Genomic DNA, 23,867 nt, shown 5'->3' with positions numbered 1-23,867 from the left:
CTGTGAATTGCCCATCATGTATTTTTGTGCAAATAAACATATGTCAGTGTTCAGTTTTCACTTTATCTGGGAGTAATTGATAAAGAAATTCCACATGACACAGCAGACTGTATCATCATGTGATGCTACAACAGTAAACAAGAGTCTCCTTAAATAAGGACCCTCTATAAAGTGTTAAAAACTATCGATAAACTCCCTTGATTTTGAATGCAGACATTTTCATTGATCACAAATCATCCAAAGACTGAAGTTTTACAAATTCACATACTGTAATTATTTCAATGTATCATTACAGTTTCTTTATCATGTCGCCTGGAAAGAATCCCATAACCAATAAATACTTTGGACTTTAAACTCATAAGTGTCCACCACTTATATGCTTAAATGCAAATCTATATTTTCAGCTGCCCTTTAAAACCAAATGTCAAGACTTAACCTGACAGCAAAACAATAACATTTTATAACACACAAAGGTATTTTATATTTTGCCATACAATCTGATTATCAACCAGTTTGAGAAATAAGCCTCAAATAAGAACACAGAAATATGCAATACTTCAGGTCAAAATGAAGCAAAACCTTAATTTACAAAAGAGTATATAACAGCAGAGAAATAAAGCTTGGGAATAAATAAATAAAAACACAAAAGAAACACAAAAATGGGAATATACATTCATTGCCTGTTCTTCAAGAAAAACAACATATAAACCTGTGTATTGTGTCCCTAAAGTCTGAAACATGAGACGGTATCATCTCTGCAGTCAGACTACAAACTGGACAATTGCTACATGCAACAATGAGTGAACAGTCACCTAAAAAATAAAAACAGGAAGAGAAAACCTCACAGCAAAGACATACAAACTATTTCCAATACTGTACAGGTAATTTTAATAATACATTAGAGAAGTGAAGTGAAACCACATTGTTCTTACCTGCGTGTAATCGAAATCAGAAAGAGGAGCTATACTTTTGATGTAGTCCATTCTGAACTGGTTCTCTGGGTTGGCTAATGGAACTGGGGGTATTAAAGTGCTCATCGCCGAAACTATAGTCTACAAAGCGGATAAAAACAAAAACACAAGCATTAAGCTGGATAAATACAGGATAAATAAGAGGATAATCCAGTCTGATCAGCAAAATGGGATTGCTGTGTACAATCTTATAGAAGGAAACCAGATCCCCCCACCCCAATATAAGACATTAAATGCCAAAATTAAAACAAAAGTAAAGTAGGACCCTTACCACTATGGCATCCTTCACATTTTTCCGAATGTCCTGGATTTTCTGTTTCTTTTCTCTGTGTGAAAGAGGGACAGATGCATTTGATGTCACCAAAAGACTAACTCATTAGAAACTTTAAAGGAAACGCTTTGCTTCTGATCCAATTCGGGAAGGTCAGGGTACAAACATTCAGACCCTCCTATACTTATTACAGCAGCAGCATTTCTCTATGTCCAAGTAACTGGATGTGCAACAGTAAAAATGTCACACTAAGCAGATACAGTATGAATAACAGTTCATGGGGCGTCATTCATTGAACATATAGCCTAATCTGCAGCCCAGTAACACAACCAGCACGACGAAAACACTACAAATATCAGTTTTGTATAGGATGTGTTTTTTTTTTTTTTTTTTTTTTTTTTTTTACACTATGACAACGTTACTGTTAACATTTGATATCTTCAATGTGTACCGTTTCAAAGACCGGGTTTTAATATAATATGTGACAGCAGAAATCGTATGGCATGAATCCTCTACAGGTTATCCGATGCTAGTGTATAAATCTGTGGATATTGCATGTTTCAGGTTAAGAGTTATTAGTAATGAGAAACTAGTCGCCATGTTGTTGCTACATTGTGGGCCCTAGAAGCGCTGCAGTAAGAATAGATACACGGTAAATCTGCATGTATCTGTCCTCCACTCGCCTGGCTCATCTATACATGCCACAGCACGCACAATACATGTTATTTACCAGCAAAAAGCCCCAAAACACACCAATAAAGGCCGTTTCTGAATGCTAATGCGGTTAAAAGACTAGTTCACTCACTCTGCATTAAATCCATTGACGTGCAGGATCCTCATCTGTTTGACAATAGTGCTTTTTCCAGACTCTCCAGCCCCTTCGAAATAAAACACACACAAAATGATCAATAACCGGGTCCGAAACAGAGGTCTTCAGCTTTCTCTCCCCCCCAAATGTAATGCTTTGAAAACCAAGGCAATCGTGTTACAATCCCCATCCGTGACATACAGAGCTGTCAAACACAAGTAAGGGCGAAAACATAACGCACAGATTTTACACACCGGTAGCGTTTGCATTTGCTAAAACAGACACACATATACGCTTTCTCATCTTACCCAATAAAAGGAGTCGATGTGTGGCTTTATATGCTTGTCTTTCTTTTTGTAACTGTTTTTCTATTTTTTTATTCGCTTCTCGTTGTGCTTTTTCGTCGATGCGTTGATCTTCAGTCTTGCTGTTGCCTAAACAACCCATGTTCCGTTATCCTCGTTTTTACAAGAAAATACAATAATAAAATAACTAATATATATATATATATATTTTATATAAATTTAAAAAAAGAACCAATGTTGCGAAAAAATCTGTGCGACGGGTCTCCGCCGCTCTGGATGAAAAAAAAAGATCCCTGTGTTGGTAACAATGTTGCAATCTTATTTATCCTCTCTACCAACCGAGCCTTAGAGATTCCGCAAAATCCAATAAATATGTATATTATAAATAAAAAAAATCGTTAAAAGAAGTCTATAAATACACACAAAGAGTGGAGCGGGGCTGCTTCTGGAAACCAGCCTATTGCTCCTCTCTCACTCCCTCTCTCCACTCTCTATATTTCTATCTCAATTTCTATCTCTATTTCTGTCTCTCTAACTCAGCACTGCCTCTCTCTGCAGCACCAGGAAGTAGCCCTGAACCGAAAAAAGCCCCCTGTGTTAGAGCTGAGATATACCTACAGCTCCATTCCCTCTTCATGCCATTATATCATCTCTCTATATATGACAAGAAAGTTGGACTATTACTTGCATATTCTGAGTTTCACGTCCTGTAAGGCGGATATCTATTTAGCTAGCCTATATATATATATATATATATATATATATATATTAGAAAATGGGTGTGCAATGTCAATTTTATCAGTCAATTGAAAATATACTGTGGGTTGGGTCTTTTTACAGACTTAAAGTATATTTTAATGTCGTATGTAAAGGTAAAGCACGGTCTTTTTAGTATCACAGCGCTTTTATAATTTTTTCCATTCCACCCCTGTTATCTTGCGCAGCAAAAGCTCTTATACCAGGAAGTAATCTATCCAACCCCGGACTCTCTCTCTACTTTTTTTTTCCTTGTCTTTTTTTTTGGATGATATCAAAACAAAGTAAAAGTAAGCCAATTCTGGTGGTCGCAGGATTTAAAACACCGTGAGAAGAGATAAGATGAAACATTAAAAGTCATAAATGCTTAAATTAACAGGGCTTCTATGCAAAATCGCCTACTGCACTTCAGTCGCTTTGACATAACTGAACTGAGCTCTGCACTGCCGCTACTTAAAAACACTGGCATTGCACCAGAAAAAAAGGCAATGAAGCTTTAACTGCATCATTGTGGTCAAACACCAACATAAAGTGACTGAAAAGGTGTATATGCAGGCATACACGGACCATAAGCAAATAAACACCCCTTGAGTTTCAAATGGGATGTTACAGTTCATATGATAAGCACGGTTGCTACCTTCATTTACAATAACAGGTCAGAGGAATACAAATCTGTGGCCATGTCATGACCAGAAGTTTCACAAATACTAATATACTTTCATTGGGGTTATAGTTAATGGAGCATTTGTAGTTTTAAATCCCACTTGTGTTGGTTAACAGGGAGATCATCCAAGATATACTGAACAAAAACTGCTGAGGTGGGTGAAGCCCAAAATCAGCAGAACAGACAGTTCATGCTTTGAAGAAGGTTGTGGAAGCAGATGCAGACTAGTGGGGGTATTGCTGAGAACATGCACAGTATATGCACTCTCCATAACCTGGAATACCATGGAAGAAATCCATTCCTCTTGTCATTAAATAAAATGAGCAACTCACTAAAGGACATTTTGGCATTATTTCTACCCGATAGATCAAAATGTGAAAATAATAATATCATAAATATATGAAATACACAATATTCAACTGCTTATACACCTTACAAGTCTTTTTTTTTTTTGCACATTTAGTAGTTGACAGAAACTTGAAGTTAACAGAAACTCAATAATAGTCACCTCCGATGGACAGAAATCAGATGATCACAGTTTTCACAGTAGCATCCATTTTAAAGTTCAAGGCTAGTATGACAGTTACAACCCTACCAGGAAGTGAGTGCAAGACAATGTTACTGCAATGTGTTGTGGCTACCTCAAACCCATGGACAATAATTGGGAAACTTCAAGAAACTCCAGGATTACCATTCAACAACAGCTGCACAAATCTGATGACCATGGCAGAGTGCTGTGGGAGAAGCCGTTCAAAGACGATATCGTATGAGTCTCGTGTTTATAGGGGCCTTGTTTTGTGTTTGGTAAGTAAAAGTGGTTTGTTTGTTTTTATTATTTTTTTAATACAAGACAAACAGAAGTTGTTTTGATTTGCTTTGGGTCCGTTTTGCATTGTCTAGTACAGGTGCCCTTTTTAGAACTGAGAAATGGTTGAACTTGCAGGCATACCAGAACGCTTCAGCCAACAGAAACTGGTGACCTTCGACAATTGTTCAGGGTTCTCTTTCCGGGGTGGGGTGCTGCCGGGCTACAGGAAGTACCTCCTTGAAGTGATCAAAGCCAGTGAAACATTCACAAAATACTAACTGTCCAGAACTGACTTCCAAGTCTGTCAGGGTTGTGTCTTGGTTGCACACCACTGAAACACCTTTGAGACACACAGTGTGCTTGGTGCAGACTGGTGGCAGATTTGGTTTGTTGGATGTCAATACCCAGATTCACCATGGTGGAATGGTGTAGGTATCACAACAGGGTTCAATACATTAGCCATATAATTCATGGCATAGTTGGGGGCCTGGGTGAAAATTATTATGAATTTATAAAAAAAATACAAGTAATTTTGGATGTGAGGTTTAATTTACTTAGAAATGAATGGCAACATTTGAAGGGATAACATTAAGAGAACCTTGTAATATAGATTTGTAACACTTGTTAAAGTATTGTTAAGATTCTCCAAACCATAATGCCTACATAGTGCTTGATATCTGTCAAATGAATTAATCGTTCTTGTTTTTTAGCCTAAAAAGTAAAAGTAAAGTTTCTATATGGAAGCCAACTGAGAAGTGTAAGCTTGTTTCTTACAATCAGCCCCTGGTGCCATGTGATTCATGGCATTGAACATTAATCTTGTACAAAACATCAGAAGGCATAGAATTAACAATGACATTTCTAAACAAGTTATTTCATTTTGTGTAGATTGTAGACCTTATTCTACCCTCACATGCAAGCAGTTTTCCAACACCTGCTGACAAAATACATCCTAAGACTCAACTGCTTCCACCAGAAAATTTGACAGTACTTTTATATGTATTAACCTCATGATTTCCGATGCCTGACCCACACAACTTGTGCTAGGTGGTGCTGCTATTCTGCAATATCTCTACAGACAACCAAGGCAGTCAATTCCTACACTTCACTACTGACATATGAAGACAATTTTATTTTTACAGTCACTTATGGAGAGATGATAAACATGCATATTAAAAAATTGCGGAGAGCCTTTGTCAACCAGTGACAAGTGACCTGTATGTGATTAGGTATCATTAAAATGCTTTAGGGCAGTTTGGACTGTGCATCTCAAGTATTTCATGTGTTTTGCATTAGTAACTTGGGAGACCTACTTGCAAAAGAAAAGCTGTGTAAATGTCCATTGACGTAAATTTTTTTATATTTAAACGAACATGAAAAAAATAAGACTTGAAAATACAGATATGCTGACTTTACTGAAAAATAAATATCATGTAGATTTTTTTGAATCAACATGCCCTAGATTCTTCCTGATTGCTTTGTGATTTCTTTGTCATTTTCTATGAATTCGGACAAGTGAACTATTATAGCCATAAGCAACAGGAGAAAAGAAATAGATGGTGAACCAGGCTACAGGGTGTTAGGTGCAACTGTAGGAATGTTGCTGCCATTTCACCTCTGACAACGATTATTGAAATTCAGCTTTAGGTTAAAAGTAAAATTGGTTGACTCATCTCCGTTAAGCCCTTGGCAGATATTACTTTCTTAGTGGAGGTCTAAGGCCAAACTGAGATCTTATTTTTAGGCAAACAAAAATTATATTTGCAAAAAACATTTTTGGAGGCAACAAAATGACCGTCTTTTAAATGTAGTCTAGTTTTTCCCTAACAATTCAAGTCAATGCTAGAAATCAGGGTCACAGATGTTAGCAGAACAATGATATCAGATCATACTTAAACTTTGTAACATGGCTGTTAAGACAGATGCATTTGCATATTCAGAAATCATTCTAAGCATGTCTCCAGAAAAACAGAACAAACAGGGATGTTACTATGAAAGTAATTGTATTTAATAGAATGTCTCTAAATTATCAAGATTCAGTCCTATCCAACATGTCTTAACTGAAACCACTGGAAACTTGATAAGTCATATGTCATAAGAAAATGACTGATATATCTAAGTGTAAATACACTTAATGAAATGTGCAAAGAACTTTGAGATGTCTGCTCCAAATATGAAACCACTGACAACTGTGTTTCTAAATTGTTTATGAAAGACCATATTTAAATTAGATGGATTCAATGTAAAATCTAGTTTTGCATACTCTAAAGCTCTGTAAAAGTATACAAAAATATCCTTTATATATACACAGAAACTATACTAATACTATTTTATATATATATATACACTCACCTAAAGGATTATTAGGAACACCTGTTCAATTTCTCATTAATGCAATTATCTAACCAACCAATCACATGGCAGTTGCTTCAATGCATTTAGGGGTGTGGTCCTGGTCAAGACAATCTCCTGAACTCCAAACTGAATGTCTGAATGGGAAAGAAAGGTGATTTAAGCAATTTTGAGCGTGGCATGGTTGTTGGTGCCAGACGGGCCGGTCTGAGTATTTCACAATCTGCTCAGTTACTGGGATTTTCACGCACAACCATTTCTAGGGTTTACAAAGAATGGTGTGAAAAGGGAAAAACATCCAATATGCGGCAGTCCTGTGGGCGAAAATGCCTTGTTGATGCAAGAGGTCAGAGGAGAATGGGCCGACTGATTCAAGCTGATAGAAGAGCAACTTTGACTGAAATAACCACTCGTTACAACCGAGGTATTCAGCAAAGCATTTGTGAAGCCACAATACGTACAACCTTGAGGCGGATGGGCTACAACAGCAGAAGACCCCACCGGGTACCACTCATCTCCACTACAAATAGGAAAAAGAGGCTACAATTTGCACAAGCTCACCAAAATTGGACAGTTGAAGACTGGAAAAATGTTGCCTGGTCTGATGAGTCTCGATTTCTGTTGAGACATTCAGATGGTAGAGTCAGAATTTGGCGTAAACAGAATGAGAACATGGATCCATCATGCCTTGTTACCACTGTGCAGGCTGGTGGTGCTGGTGTAATGGTGTGGGGGATGTTTTCTTGGCACACTTTAGGCCCCTTAGTGCCAATTGGGCATCGTTTAAATGCCACGGCCTACCTGAGCATTGTTTCTGACCATGTCCATCCCTTTATGACCACCATGTACCCATCCTCTGATGGCTACTTCCAGCAGGATAATGCACCATGTCACAAAGGTCGAATCATTTCAAATTGGTTTCTTGAACATGACAATGAGTTCACTGTACTAAACTGGCCCCCACAGTCACCAGATCTCAACCCAATAGAGCATCTTTGGGATGTGGTGGAACGGGAGCTTCGTGCCCTGGATGTGCATCCCACAAATCTCCATCAACTGCAAGATGCTATCCTATCAATATGGGCCAACATTTCTAAAGAATGCTTTCAGCACCTTGTTGAATCAATGCCACATAGAATTAAGGCAGTTCTGAAGGCGAAAGGGGGTCAAACACAGTATTAGTATGGTGTTCCTAATAATCCTTTAGGTGAGTGTATATATATATATATATATATATATATATATATATATATATATATATATATATATATATATATATACACACACAATGTAACTTTACAGTTTAATTTTTGAAAATGTACTTGTTTATTAAAGTATTTTCGATTTCTTATCCATTTGAGTGTTTTTTTTATTTTTTTATTTATTAATAATAATAAAATAAAATGATGAACCACTTCTGTCCTGTGTTTTGAAAAAGACCTTGATAAGCATACCTGTCACTATTTGTGACATTACTGTTCAAAGAACAATGGAAAGATTCTCAAGTGAAAATTATGAAAAATAGATGCAAATTTAACTTTATATAGCAGGGTGAGTAGCATGAAGCAGCTCTGAATGCAAATCATGCTCCCTGCTCATCCACATACTGTCGCTGCCATTTTAACCCCTACATCTCCAGACAATGTTGGATTCTAAAATCACAGATCTGTCTAAGGCTCCCCCTCATGGCTGATAACAGTATCACACAATGCTGATCTGATTCTTATAATGTATCACACTCTAAATAAATAACAAACTAGTAATGCCACATATGAGGATTATTTTTAACCAGGTTAAATAATAATAATAATAATAATAATAATAATAATAATAATAATAATAATAATAATAATAAAAGTGTGGCATTATTTTTAGGGCACTACTACTGCAGCTGTATGGCAGTACTAAATGTAACCAGTGTTCTTTAAATTCACAAGTGACTAGGAACAAGATGTTTTCCGATTAGAACCTGACATTTATTTTTCATTAGAAATCATGAACATTCCTGATCATTCCCAATCTAGAAATAACAAGAACAACAACAACAACAAAAACAAAAGTTAAGAGGACAGACTAAATGGTAAAAACTAAGGTAATTTAAACTGGTGACAAATATGGCAATCACAATTTAAGTAGTGAATGTTTAAGTTACAATATATAGTACTCTTCAGAGGGATAAACAGTAAGAGGACAGTTTCATCCCTGGCCCTGAAATTTTGAGTAACAGTGAGGGGAGAAAAAAGGCAACATTCACGACAGAATGCAGATAACAGAAAATCTGGGAGATTCTATTAAACAGTTTTGATCACCCTTTTCAGAACAGCAGTACCACTCAGTAAATTGTGGCTCCCTCTGGTGGAATATTTTAAACAAATCACTTCAATAGCTTTGTATCTCACAATAATAAACATCTTTTTATCTTAATAAGGCAACGTGAAATACTACAGGAATATATTAAATACAGTAACAACAAAAGGTTTAATTTCACAACTTCAAAAGACTTCAAAAAGGGGGTTATTTCTGACATATAAGTGACTTTTTAGTTACATCTCCAGGTGTTTCTCAAATCGAGAAATAAATTCTGATTATGTCCATTGGTAAGTAAAAATGAACAGCATAACGTGTATTTGACAATGTGTTTTTCATAAAAATGTCAACATCTAATGTAGGTTTTTACCCCCACTGTCCTTCCTGGCTTACTTCACCTGCCATGACCAAAAGTATGCATCTGCCTAACCAGGTTTTCTGTCCATGGCTCACTTAATTAAGGAGAGCTGCTGCAATTTGTTTCCCTTGAAGACTAAATATAACTGATGACGTCCTCCAGCTGGCTTCTCTGGGCACCTGCACATTTGGGGTATACACAATGAGGTGAATCATCCAAAGTCAGTTTTTCTTCCCCATGGGTGCTTACCTCGCCAGCATCAGCAAAATATCTTCCATGCTCACATTCCAATTCATACATCCTGTTGTGCAATTGTGTGTGTGTGTGTGTGTGTGTTTGTTCCATAATTAGATCTGCTTCGGAAGCTACACAGGACTAGCACATAGGTCACATACACCTGACCTTATGCTATATAGATCAAAAACTGAGCAACAGCAAGCCAGACCTCTATGTATAATCATCTTGCTTCTGGCAGGCAGTAAAAAACAAAAAAGAGACACAGCAGTCACTGCTTTAAATGACCCATAGCAAGTGAGAACAGGATGTAATGTAAAACTTCACCACTTAGATACACTGGGAGTTTGACTCTGCTGAGGATCTGTTTATATAACACCTACTACTTATATTCAGCAATGTAAATACCAGGTGAGTTGAATAATTTCTGCACAGAACTCTTCAGTCTTAAAAAGGGTCTGAATCGCCCGTGGGCTCTTCAAGACCCTTGGCTGACAATACTACAGAGACCAGACCAAACTGGATCATCGGAGGAATTATTGTCTTCATCATTGTCATGACCATGGAGGGAACCTATGAGAGCCTGTTGATGTGTTTTTATTTTTCATAGATTCAAAATTACACACAACACACACACTTGAATCCAGTACACACTCTAAATGCATGAAGTAAAGAAACGAAGGAACTGAAACCTCTGGAGTGTGAATATCTGTATTCCTTTGAGGCAGGAAAATACTGCAGGTATTTTCTGATGGAAATGTTAAACCAGCAGGTGATACAAATGGCCACCTCGGTCATCGTAGGATGGAAACGGTTTTGCAAAACAAGCACAATAAAATGCCTTTGTTATTTTGTTTAAACTTTATTTTGCAAGTTTATCTGGCAGGTTTTGGATAAACATCACTGAAGCCCGATCCTGGCTGGGACACTAATGCAGATCTGTCCTACATAAAATAAATCAATTGCGGTAACTGCTACAGCAAACATGACACAGCAATGGTGGCCGCTTAACTAAGATAAACAGTGATACAGGCTGGTGCTTATATGCCCTTGAAACATAATTTTACACACACACACACACACACACACACACAAAGAAAAAAGTATGTTTCATTTCAGAGACTGAACTTTAACTCTAACCATCACCTTTAACAAAAGCAACACGTTTCTTCCTCAGCACACTGTATAGCTCAGAACAACAGGACCACAAAGACCAAAGACTCAGTCACTGGCCACGGAAAGATACCCAAAATCAAAATTGCTACAGGTTTGTGCTTCATGTCACAAAGCCATCAGGACATTGAGACCTGGGCTGGATATCCATCCATCACATGTACATTTTCCAGATAAGCAGTTAACAGTGATTTTATTATTAGTGAAACGAGACAGTCAACAAGAGGCGAACACATGTGCTTTGTTTTGGCAGCCCTCTCATCCCCTGTTTACTAAATCTCTTATCAGACCTTCCCCAGATTTACTACTTACACTTTAAAGACACAGGCCCCCTATTTTGATGCCAGAGTTTCTGTGAAAGTAACACACTGTTTGTTTTTTTATACACCCACTACACCTCAAGTTCACAGAAACTTTAAGTAGACAGGTCAATAGGAAGGGGGGTTGGGCAGGCAGGAAGTGGGAGTAGTTTACCAAGCTTTTACTTTGCCTACCAGTTACAACACCCAACACACAGTCCCAATACAATTCATGGGCATTATCAATATTTTCAGGCTGGAGCAGCATAAATAGCCTAGCAATGCTGCAAACGAGAGTAGGCTGCTGTGCCCACATTGTCCATCCAGTTGCTTGCATTTTATTGGACAAAGAACCTAATTAAAACAATCATAGAAAGATGTGTTATTGAGAAGCAGAATACAAAGGCATTATTTGGCAGTTTATTTATTTTTTAATTTTATTTTTTAATGGAATCTAAATGGAGACTAAGGCAGGCATCATGGTTTGCTTTTTAGAAAAGTAAGTGGCTCGATATTATTATCAGCCATGGTGCTCCATTTGCAAATTGTATTCCCAATACTATATATTATTGAACTATAGTAAATGTTGGTAAAATATCAGCTTACACAAGTCACACAAATTATAATTGACTTAGTGATTATTTTTCTGTTTACTGGGAGCCTTAAACTTCAGTCCTTCAGCGCCACACCCCAGCAGATTTCCAAGGTCTATCTAAAGAATCAGTTAACAAGTTAAGGTGCTCCAATTAAGAGAGTCATTAGCTCAATTAGGTACTTTAAAGCTCAGGCAGAATGAAACCAGAGGACCCTGAGCAAAGTCTCATTTGAGCACCTTGTTATTTTCAAGTGTGATTTAAGCCCTATTGACGCAAAACAAAAAATCACCACAAATTAAGACATAAGAGTTAGACAAAACCACAGCTAGAGCAGGAACTGAGTAATGAATTCATATCTTAGACAAGGAAATAGGTTGAGTAACTCCCTCTGTTTATGTATATTTCATCAGAATGTACAGCGATCATAGAAAAAATAAACACAAAAATGTGGACAAAAGCACAATATCTACTACAATATAAGTTTATTACAACAGTCTATAAAGGTTGACTGATTGCCTTCACATATTCTTCACAACTAAACAATACTTCCAGAACATCCTGGGACAGTGCAATGTATATTTGGGAGAACATGGGATAGAGAGAAACAGGATGTGAAAAATTATCTAAAGCTGGAAAACAAACTAATAAATAACTATATCAAACTCAAAGTTTCGAAATATTACTTTTCAAATCTTATGAAAAAGCTATGGGTAAGTAGCTTTTATCATTAATAATATATTACTTAAAAATCCATAGCTGGAAACTCTGGACTCCCCGTTTGGAATAGACTATTATAATTTGCGTGCCTGGTTTCTGTCCGTGTTGTTGGAAAGTATTAGGCCTACCCAGTGCCAAACTAGGTACTACTTTACACAGGATTTGAACCGGAGTGGATCCGATTGAAAGTGTGAGCAAAATAAGTAATAAACAGGACATCTGAAGAAATTGAGGAATAAAATATGAAAAGAAAACAGGATGCCCTTCTTTTCCAGGGAGAAACGCTGGTGTATGGGCAGTTCTCTTCACCCTTGAGGGACAAACTGGTTTGATGTCCTTAAATTCAGTTGGGCCTGCACTGAGACAGTTGTATTGCACAACAGTTTCTCTTTTCAAATTGACATGGCAAAGCAAAAACGCAATTACTGCAAAGGTGTAATCAAGTCAAAAAATCCCACATTGCCATGCATTTTCTTTAGGAGTTTATCTCTCCCCTCGGCCTTTCTTCCACAAGCAGCAAACAAAGTTCACGAAAGACATCACATGGTGTGAGTCATTTCTGTGATAATGAAATTGTTGGCATAATTGTTTGGTTGTGATAATCTGGTGGTGTAGCAGATTATCAATAAGGTGAAACTGAGCTCAGCCTGTAATAAGGTACAAATTCTTCAGTGAATGACATTACAGCAATATCCGGACACAGGTTAATATATAGGCAGTTGGTTTCAGTTGGCCAGCGTTCTCTCACTATCCTTGCTGCTTACCGCACACAGCCAATTGTACTAGTGCAGAACAGTACTAGTAGGAGACAATGAGGAACGCATTGCCTTAAGATACCAAATCATTACTCCAGGTTTTTGGGTCAATTCATAGACAAGAGTTTAATTGTAAAGCTGTACTGCTAATGATTTTCAGCATCATGTACTTCTTTCAAAATGAACTTGGTTGAGAAAACATACATTTGGAAAGAAAAACATAAAGTGGTATAATATTTAATGTTAAATCTGAATTATTTTACTATATAATACTGTACATAAAAACATAAAAAGCATTATCATGATGCACAGATAGAAATGCCTCTCACCAACACAATGATCTGTGTGACATATGTAACTAGACCAACGACAATTTAAAGGAGACAGTTACAACTACATTTATTATGATTCTGTTCAAGAAGACTTAAAATGTGAAGTCATTTATATTGTTATGTTAATATATGATTTAAATGTATTTTGTATCAGGGGTCCAAGCAGGCAGCTGTCCAGACAAATACGTATCAATACAAAAATATTAGGATGCATATTTCAGAAGCATACCAACTCATGTAGCACAAGAGATAACATTAACTACAACTTTACCATTAAGGAATACCAGTAAGGTATTCTCATAAATTACAGTTCCAAGATTTTGTAACGTCAGTTTTGTTTTCTTTTTCTTGCAAATGTTTTACAGTATGTTCAATTTATAAATATAAGTCAAATTAAACAGCCTTGCTGTCAAACAACAGTTTTAAGTGTCTGTCTTTTGAAAATGGAGTAGACAAAAGTTGTGTGCTATCAGCTATCACACAGTGTTGATTAAGATTTAAAAACTTTGTGCTTTATTCATGTTCTGGGCTCCAAGCTTTGCCCCTTGGGCCACAATGACTAGACCTGCTCTTGTTATTTTACAATGAATACTCCATAGAAATCAGAAAAGGATTTTCAAAAATATACAAAAACTACATGGTAAAAGTGAAAAGGTGAATGTCACAAGAGCAAATGCACATCTGTGCGCAACTACAACAAACACTCTCCGTGGTTCAGTAATTTGTCTTTTAGATGAGTCTGAACTATGAATAAAATGTGACCAAATATATAATTCCTTTTACAATTATGAAAAGGTGGGATGTATACAAAGTTGGATTTTCAACATTATTTTGCATATTATGTTGCATTATTAGGTATATTTATGGAGCTATGCTTACAAAGTAGGTGTTTTGTGTTGAGATATCCAGATTATCATTCATTTCTCGTGGCAGAGCTCTAGGACTGGTGTAGTCATTTCCAAACCTTGCTGAAGGACTCTGTGGACTAGGCTGGTGTTAAGATGACATATACCGCTGTAAGAAATAGCTTTCTTTCATGTTGTGGTTCATTAAAGCAAATATGTTACATTACAGGCACGTCACTTTGCTTCCCATAAACACGATGAGTGTAAAATAATTATTAGTAAATGTTAAATGTTCCAGTCAAAATCCTGAAAAACACCAAATTTACTCTGCATCATGTGCACAATGTTCTCCTTATCTTGCATTTTCAGAATTTCCTGGGTCAGTGTGACATCAACTGCTATGGTAATGTTTACAAACAGTTCTTTGTCCTGGTAAATCTCTCTTTTTATTCTGAGGCTAAGACACAGGCCGCTTCACTGCTGTGACAGGGCCACACTGACAAATATGATCTCTACAAGGTCTCTACACAGTGAGGGCCTTCAGAAGAAAACAACTCATGTGGTAGAAGGGATAACATTAAATTAACCAACTGTATTACCATCCTTTGTGTTACTGTTATTTGGAAAAAATAACAGGTATATTGTTCCCCATTTCTGCCAGCTGTAACATATCTGAATGTTTCAGAAAAATCAACAGTAGCTTGAATTTCTGCCATTTGACACAGATTGTCCATGAAAAGGCAGGCACCAGCAGGTCACGTTTGGATGCACTGCCAGCCAGGGACGCTTTATTAAGCAGTATTATGAAGTTTTAGTCCCACTGGAAGTTCCTTAAAAATGATCTGCCCACATTTGTGTACAGTGCATCCGGAAAGTATTCACAGCGCTTCACTTTTTCACTTCACTTCACTTATTCCAAAATTGATTAAATTCATTATTTTAAAATTCTACAAACACCCCATAATGACAATGTGAAAGAAGTTTGTTTGAAATCTTTGCAAATTTATTAAAAATAAAAAACATAAAAAGCACATGTACATAAGTATTCACAGTCTTTGCTCAATACTTTGTTGAAGCACCTTTGGCACCAATTACAGCCTCAAGTCTTTTTGAGTATGATGCTACAAGCTTGGCACACCTATTTTTGGGCAGTTTCTCCCATTCTTCTTTGCAGGACCTCTCAAGCTCCATCAGGTTGGATGGGGAGCGTCGGTGCACAGCCATTTTCAGATCTCTCTAGAGATGTGAAATCGGGTTCAAGTCTGGGCTCTGGCTGGGCCACTCAAGGACATTCACAGAGTTGTCCTGTAGCCACTCCTTTGTGATCTTGGCTGTGTGCTTAGGGTCGTTGTCCTGTTGGAAGATGAACCTTCGCCCCAGTCTGAGGTCCAGAGCGCTCTGGAGCAGGTTTTCATCAAGGATGTCTCTGTACATTGCTGCATTCATCTTTCCCTCGATCCTGACTAGTCTCCCAGTTCCTGCCGCTGAAAAACATCCCCACAGCATGATGCTGCCACCACCATGCTTCACTGTAGGGATGGTAGGGCCAGGTGATGAGCGGTGCCTGGTTTCCTCCAGACATGACGCTTGCCATTCAGGCCAAAGAGTTCAATCTTTGTTTCATCAGACCAGAGAATTTTGTTTCTCATGGTCTGAGAGTCCTTCAGGTGCCCTTTGCCCAAACTCCAGGCGGGCTGTCATGTGCCTTTTACTGAGGAGTGGCTTCCGTCTGGCCACTCTGCTATACAGGCCTGATTGGTGGAGTGCTGCAGAGATGGTTGTTCTTCTGGAAGGTTCTCCTCTCTCCACAGAGTCACACTGGAGCTCTGTCAGAGTGACCATCGGGTTCTTGGTCACCTCCCTGACTAAGGCCCTTCTCCCCCGATCGCTCAGTTTGGCCAGGCGGCCAGCTCTAGGAGTCCTGGTGGTTCCAAACTTCTTCCATTTATGGATGATGGAGGCCACTGTGCTCATTGGGACCTTCAATGCTGCAGACATTTTTCTGTACCCTTCCCCAAATCTGTGCCTCGATACAATCCTGTCTCGGAGGTCTACAGACAATTCCTTGGACTTCATGGCTTGGTTTGTGCTCTGACATGCACTGTTAACTGTGGGACCTTATATAGACAGGTGTGTGCCTTTACAAATCATGTCCAATCAACTGAATTTACCACAGGTGGACTCAATCAAGTTGTAGAAACATCTCAAGGATGATCAGTGGAAACAGGATGCACCTGAACTCAATTTTGAGTGTCATGGCAAATGCTGTGAATACTTATGTACATGTGCTTTTTTTGTTTTTTATTTTTAATACATTTGCAAAGATTTCAAACAAACTTCTTTCACATTGTCATTATGGGGTATTGTTTGTAGACAAAATGTGGAAAAAGTGAAGCGCTGTGAATACTTTCCGGATGCACTGTAAGTACTGTCTTCTGTTTTCATTGGAAACTCAATGCAGTATTGCCAGTCACAAATAAGGCCTGCTCTGGCCTGAAAATGAATGTATGAAGACACAGTGGCCATGACAGAGGATGACTGCGGTGGTGGTGGTGGTGGTGTTTGGTTGTTTTAGTCCACCCAGGCCCATCAATATTACTCTGGGACCAGCACAGCACGTCTCCTTCACAGTGAGTCAGCGGTTACAGGGCAGAAGCAAGAAGAATAAGAGCCTTTCAAGAGAGCTAATTGCATGCTTTTATTTAGTTCAAGGACCCTTAAGCCATTACATGTAATATTGTTCTTCTCACATGCTGCCCAAAAGACAAAAACTGAAAAGTTGTTTACCAATCTTTACTTCAGCCAGCATACATCCTGTGCAGCAGAGTCTAATCAGAAAAAAATAATCTTATTTGGTTAAGATACAAAAATTGTATTTTGAATTCTATCTTCCATGTATTTGGTTCATATGTTTTGAAAACCCCACACCTTAGGTGACATATCTTCTAATATGGATTAGAACTGGTTACAGTTCAGGGCAACGCCCTGGAGTTTCAGCCCACGGACAGGGGACTTCAGAGCCAAGTGTTCGTACAAGAAGGTCCTGGATGGTCATGGGAAATACAAAGTAGTTTCCCAGATTATTCATCTCAATTCTAGTGGTGTTTAAAAAATAAATGAGAATGACTGTTTCACCAAAGAATTCCATAGATAAACATTGTCACACGCTCCACTACATAATATTAAACACCCTTATAAAACTTACTATGCATGTCACTTCCAGAATGATTTTCTGAATCCAGGTTAAAAGTGAATTACGATCAACCTCCACCTCACCAATTTCCTTACCTTCCAATAATAAACAATAGTCTGCATCACATGCCATTATTTCTCCACTCTGCAATCACTGTTATTTTTACCAAATTCGTCAAACATCCGTGTTATGGCAACATTGTCCAACTAGTGGCTACCGACCTCATCTGGCCATTCTGCTTTTCACATGTGGCTACTTCCCGTTTTACTTCTCTCTCTGGCCACTTACCCAATAGGGTTTAACATATCTTATGGCTTATGGCTATAGAGCATAACAGGATGTAACTACCAATCACACCTGACATCCTGCTGCCTCTCAGAGATCAGAGAGGCCACAGTCACCTGTCTACCTGATACAGCACTGACCAGTGACCACAGCTCCTTCACTCACAGCACTAATAAATAAATCAGCTGCCCTGAATTCCAGGCAGGACACTCGCTGTAACAGGCCTCTCCGTTATTCTCGAACCAACTAGGAAATGTGATGCATTCAGACATAAAATATTTATTATAACTGGTAAAGCTCCTCCATGTAACTTACACTAAAAAAAAATATTTAAACTAAAACGAATCAGACAACACACATCAGAGTTAACACTGAGTTAGCAGCCCCAATGCCAGACACCACACAGATGAAAACAGGCCCATACTGAGCCAGGAAAGCTAAAGGCAGTCCTGGTTTTCCAACTGATTTGCTTCTGAACTCACAGTGGTATTTTATTTTATGGCTAATGACTATTCGATACTAAATAACATTTTTTTTCACTCCACACATTTTAGTTTTTTTTCGCAGTACTGCATATTACAGAATGTAAGGCATGCCAATATCACATGACTCAATCCTATGTCACTCAGTCTTGCAGATTTATCTACTTAAACCTGGACTGTGCTTGTTTAAAAATACAAATCAAGAATCGGGTACCTCTGCAAGACATTTTTCAGTTTTGCCTTACTGATTGCAAACGGCTAGCACAGAAGTAAAAACACAAATCCAGAGCAGGGTTCATGAACAGAATCCAGAAGAAAGGTAATGGGTTATATGTACAAGCACAGAATACCACACTCCCATATATCTGCTTGTACAAATCAGATAAGGCAGAAACACCTATGCACGTCAGGATAAAATTTTAATGTACACAAAACTACACTGACTCTCCAGTTCATACCCTTTTTCCATGACTTAAGAGGTGACACTGACAAGTAAACAATTGCACTTCTGTTTGTGTAACACACGCCTTGGCACTCATGTTTAAAGTTAGCTTTTTATTTTTCCACAACTGGGAAATACTTCCACATGCACCAGTGACCAGATTTCAACACTGTGGGGGTACAAAATCCTCAGTCTGTCTTTAGGATTATGCTCTTATTCATCATAACCATTATGAATGCCTTTTTTACCCATTCAGAATAACTGAAAACTCTTCATTGAATTTGATGTTAGGTTGGTACGTTTTTTTTGTTTCAGATTGATAATGGTTGGGTTATCATCTATGGAAAACAAAAGAATCTGGTCAACTATGGTAGGAGAAATCTAAAAGTGGTAAAAACAGTTAAGTTAAGATAAATTGTCTGTTTTATGCCTTCAATTGGTTTGACTACCTGGTATGCCAAATTACTAACAGTACAAACAACTCCATACTTGACCCAGTCTTCTGATGACCTACAAAGAAATAATTAACCCACTACATAGACAAATAATATACACAATAAGTGGAAAGAGGTTCTGGCTAAATGTGAATACAACCACTGACTTTGAATCCATCTCCATTCTAGTTGAGGTGTTTGTGGAAGTGGGGAAAACATTGGGCATTTCAAAATAAAAAGACAAATACAATCTGGTATGAAAAATGTACTACTGCTACTACTAGTAATTATAATAACGGGTAGGAGATGAAGGGAAAGTGAAGCAAGAGATTTTTACAGTACACAAGATATCTGGAGTTAGTTTTGCTAACCAGTATTCCTGCTTCTTTTTTTTATTTTTAAATCAACATAAAATGTATTTATTGGTACTAAACAAGGTGAAACACAAAGCCTAAACTAAAGTAGGCTCAAGTCTGTTCTTTCAAAGCATCACATTAAAAGAGCAGTTTGTCAAAACAGTGATTTTTTTTTTATTATTTATGTTTTCAAGTATTGCATAGAAGGTTACATGCATTGTCTGTTTTCTAGTATTTTTCAGCTTTGCATTGCAATTGACCTTACTAACTCAACACTCCAGCATGAGAGCTGAACTACGGACATTTCCCCGGCTATAAGAGAAGAAATTCCCCCAGGAATAACAGTGCTACATTGTAATGTTTGTCATTGGGAAGAAAGACACAGTGCAACAGTGAGTAGTCTGACTCCAGGCAACATGCCTCCACAGTCCTTCTAAGAATTTGACTGTTTTGTGGCACAAACAAATATCGTGGAAAAACATCTAAGCAAAAAGATCAAGTGATAACCACTAGGAACAAGATCACGATGACGAAAAAAATCATGTGTCATGACGAAAACAAATGTTGACCAAAATATCTTATTCCGTTTCATAATTGGGTTGGAGAAAAAAACAACCTTAAAAGTAAATCCTACCCTCCTGCCTAAGGCAGACATAATCCCACAGTGACTGAAACTTTTTTCTTGTCCCCACCCATTATTATTAACTTTATTTATAGACAATAACACAAAACATATCGGAAGTGTCAACACAAGTCTAAATGGCACTTACATCTATAGTGTTCATTAGCAAGAATTTAATCTAAAATAAACAAAAATACTGCAATTTTAAAAGTCTCTCTCTCTCTCTCGCTATATATATATATATATATATATATATATATATATAGCGAGAGAGAAATATAAATGTATGTGTATATATTTATACATCATCATCATCAGCCTATATAGATCTACTGCATGAGTTTGGCCTCCCCAAGATGTGTCCAGTTGCTTTATTTAATATTTTATGCGGTCTTCTACTAGGTATTTTTTAATCTCTTGGGATCCATTTGATATCCTCCTTTGTTCATCTTTGATCTGTTCTTATTGTAATGTCCAGCCCACTGCCATATTAACATTTTCACTCTATTATGTCACACATTTTAGTTTTTTCTCTGCACCATTATTCTCTGCTTGTTATTCCAAACATACATCTTTCCATGCTTCTTTATGTCATCCACAGTTTCTGTAAATGTGACCAGTGACCAGGTTTTTCGAGACATAAGTGAGCACTGGTAGTATGCACTTATCAAATAAATTTCTCTTCAAGAAAATGGGTACAGCATGCTGTTTTTTTTCCCAAATACACTCAATTACATTTTCACTCCTTTGATTTCTTCCATATCTCTATCTGCAGTGATTTGTAGTATAAGGTCTTTTGACCTTCAAACAACTTTTTAACTTATTCAAGTATCAGTTGATCTACTTAAAAATGCCTTAGATTTAACATTTAGCATGACTTTGGTTTTACTCAAGTTCATTTTATATCCAGTTTTCTTGCTTGCATCTGAGAGTTATTGAATTTGAAGCTGCAGGTCTTTCTGTGTTTTTGCAAATATGACTCATCAGCAAATCATACGTTGTTTAAGTGAGCTCCATTTAACTTGATTCCTTTTTCTTCCTAGTCCAATGTCTTGAACACTTCTTCAAGAGTTGCCATGAATAGTTTTGGAGAGACTGTCTCTCCTTGATGTACTCCTTTGCAGATCCTGATCTTGCCAATGTGACATTGTTGTAGATATTTAATAAGAGTTATAGATTTCCTCAATGTTTTGATTTCTTAGAGCTCTGATAACTGAGTTTGTATATATTGAATCAAATGCTTTCTCATAGTCAATAAAGTCCAGACACAGAAGAAGCTCCTATTCTCTGCATCTTTCCAATACTCCTCAGACAACTTGTATACGATCCAACTTGTTATATCTATGTGTGAATCCTGCTTGTTCTCTTGGTTGGGCGAAGTCCAGAGTGTCTTGAAGGCGATGTGTTAATATCTTTGTAAATACTTTGTATGTGATGGGAAGAAGACTAATGGGCCTATAGTTCTTCAGATCAACGTGGTCTCTTTTCTTGTGAAGGACAATGATAGTTGCAGTGTTCTGTTTATCTGGCATTTGTTTAGTCATAACTCAGGTGCTGTATTCAGAATATGGATCACTGATAGTACCATTATTGACATTATGATTAAACTTTCACAGCTGAAAAATGTAAACACATGTTTTAAGTTACTTTTGTCCAGATGATGCTTTTTACACACAAAACTAATTTAATAGTATGCCAAGGATACAACATAAAATGAGTCTTATCATAAACAAACAGTCTATCCACTAATACAGTACTCAATTATTTGTTCTGCCTAACCTTGGTTTGGATGTGATTATTCTCTTGGAAAATAGGAAATAAATTGCATTGTAACATAACATTTCCCCTAATGAATCTCTACCGAATCAACTTGAAAGGCCACTGGATTTGAGAATCTTTTTCTTTTCAATGCCAAGGGGAAAATGTAATTTGTTACAAAGTTTAAAAGCATATGAGCTAATGGGAGGGAGAAAAAAGAAAAAAGAAAAGAAACATGTATGATACACGGCTGCTTTTCAAGCTTCAGTTCATGCAGATGTTACCATGCAAATACGGTGAAAACAGAAGAAATCTCTGCAGTTGATCGTCACACATTCCAGAAGGGCACATGTTCTGAGGTACTGTAAACTGTCTGAATCTCGCTTTTCTAAATTCCTTAACCTAGATTCCATCTTAACAAGGGATAAAAATAGATACCCCTCCCCGTTTTATCGCTGATCACAGGAGCTCCCTGCTGTTGAGCAGTGTCACAGATGATCCCTGATGATAAAAAACCTGAACTACCATCCTGCATCTACCCTGTCTACTAAACACACAAACAATAAACTACAGCAGTTGCAGGAAGGAATTACATATAAACAGTAATATTTAGTCTGAAATTCATTGGGGATTTTTGCAACACAGGTAAACTGTAACATTTTTAAAAGGGATATTTTAATACCATCATCAATCCCAGTAAAGCAAAAACTTGTATTAAAAGAGAGATAAATCAAAGACCTTTTGCCCATATGTTCAAACCATTCAAAGTTTTACTGTCAATTACACACAACCACATCCACATGAAACTCTGTTAAACAGATTTAAGTTATTTCCTTTATTATTGTTACTTTTTAGTTACTTTTCAGTATTAATTTGTGGTTTCTGAAAGGTTTCATTCAAGTTTCATGCAGTATTCATTACATGAAAAAGTCACCGCCTCTTTCAGATTTAAACGACTACAATCCAGGGACTGATTTAGGTATACTGTGTACTGTGGCATCCCCAAAAATAACAGGCTTTTACCATCCCTGAGGTATGCTATATGTGGCAACACATTGTATTATTTAGTATTGTAAAGTTATTTAGGGTCCTTCCTCTATGTATTGCATTCATTCTTCTAAGGAGTTAAAAAATACATCCTTCTCATTTTATCTCTGTGAAAATCATGATAACTGGAGACTGAGGCTAATCATGAATATGTATTGCGGCACAACACATCCTACTGAAATATTTGGTAGCTACACCCTCAGAATGTTCCAGACTTCCTAACAGCAACCAAACAACAGCAGGAGCATGTGGCCGTGCTCTTGCAGACTTTCAATAGCGAGCACACACCGAGTGCTGTGACATGAAAAGTGCAGAATAGAAACGACGAGGGTCTGTATAAGCAAAATATCAATGCAGCCACACAAAATTCAGAGCTATTTGTTAAACCCCAACCCAAAGCAAGGCAGTAGATACCATGGTGGAACTGTCTACACTGAACAAGTGCCTAAGTCCTCAGTGTTCAGTGTGAAGTCAGTTCCACCTCAGTCACTGCTGGCCTCACAGCGGGAGAGAGCACACCAAGAAAAGGGTCAGCATTATTCTTCTAGGAATCAGAAAAGACAATATACAGTATCACTGAAACTACCACTGTATGAAAACATCACACCTGTACCTGAAAATAATTAAATATAAATAGCATTTTCCATGTTTTATAGAATAACTTGTGTTCATCACAATTTAAAAACTAGGTCTGTAT

General features: G+C 37.4%; 1 protein-coding gene across 2 annotated transcripts in view; it reads right to left on the bottom strand.

Annotated features, from left to right (window-relative positions):
* gnal2 (guanine nucleotide binding protein (G protein), alpha activating activity polypeptide, olfactory type 2) overlaps positions 1–23,867 on the bottom strand; it is a 128,549-nt gene that overhangs the window by 86,546 nt on the left and 18,136 nt on the right. The window contains exons 1-4 of one of the 2 annotated variants that reach the window (XM_066719143.1): positions 2,359–2,856; positions 2,048–2,120; positions 1,243–1,297; positions 933–1,052 (exon numbers count right to left, since the gene is read on the bottom strand). In XM_066719143.1, the coding sequence (XP_066575240.1) occupies positions 933–1,052; positions 1,243–1,297; positions 2,048–2,120; positions 2,359–2,497 (387 nt within the window). In that variant the 5' untranslated portion in view covers positions 2,498–2,856. Of the gene's footprint in view, positions 1–932; positions 1,053–1,242; positions 1,298–2,047; positions 2,121–2,358; positions 2,857–23,867 lie in introns of those variants that run through there. The other variant, XM_066719141.1, reaches the window with a different exon arrangement.

Source organism: Amia ocellicauda, chromosome 2 (assembly GCF_036373705.1).
Source record: "Amia ocellicauda isolate fAmiCal2 chromosome 2, fAmiCal2.hap1, whole genome shotgun sequence".
Taxonomy (NCBI): domain Eukaryota; kingdom Metazoa; phylum Chordata; class Actinopteri; order Amiiformes; family Amiidae; genus Amia; species Amia ocellicauda.
The sequence above is the reverse complement of the archived record's forward strand: the minus strand, read 5'-3'. Positions and strand labels throughout refer to the sequence as shown.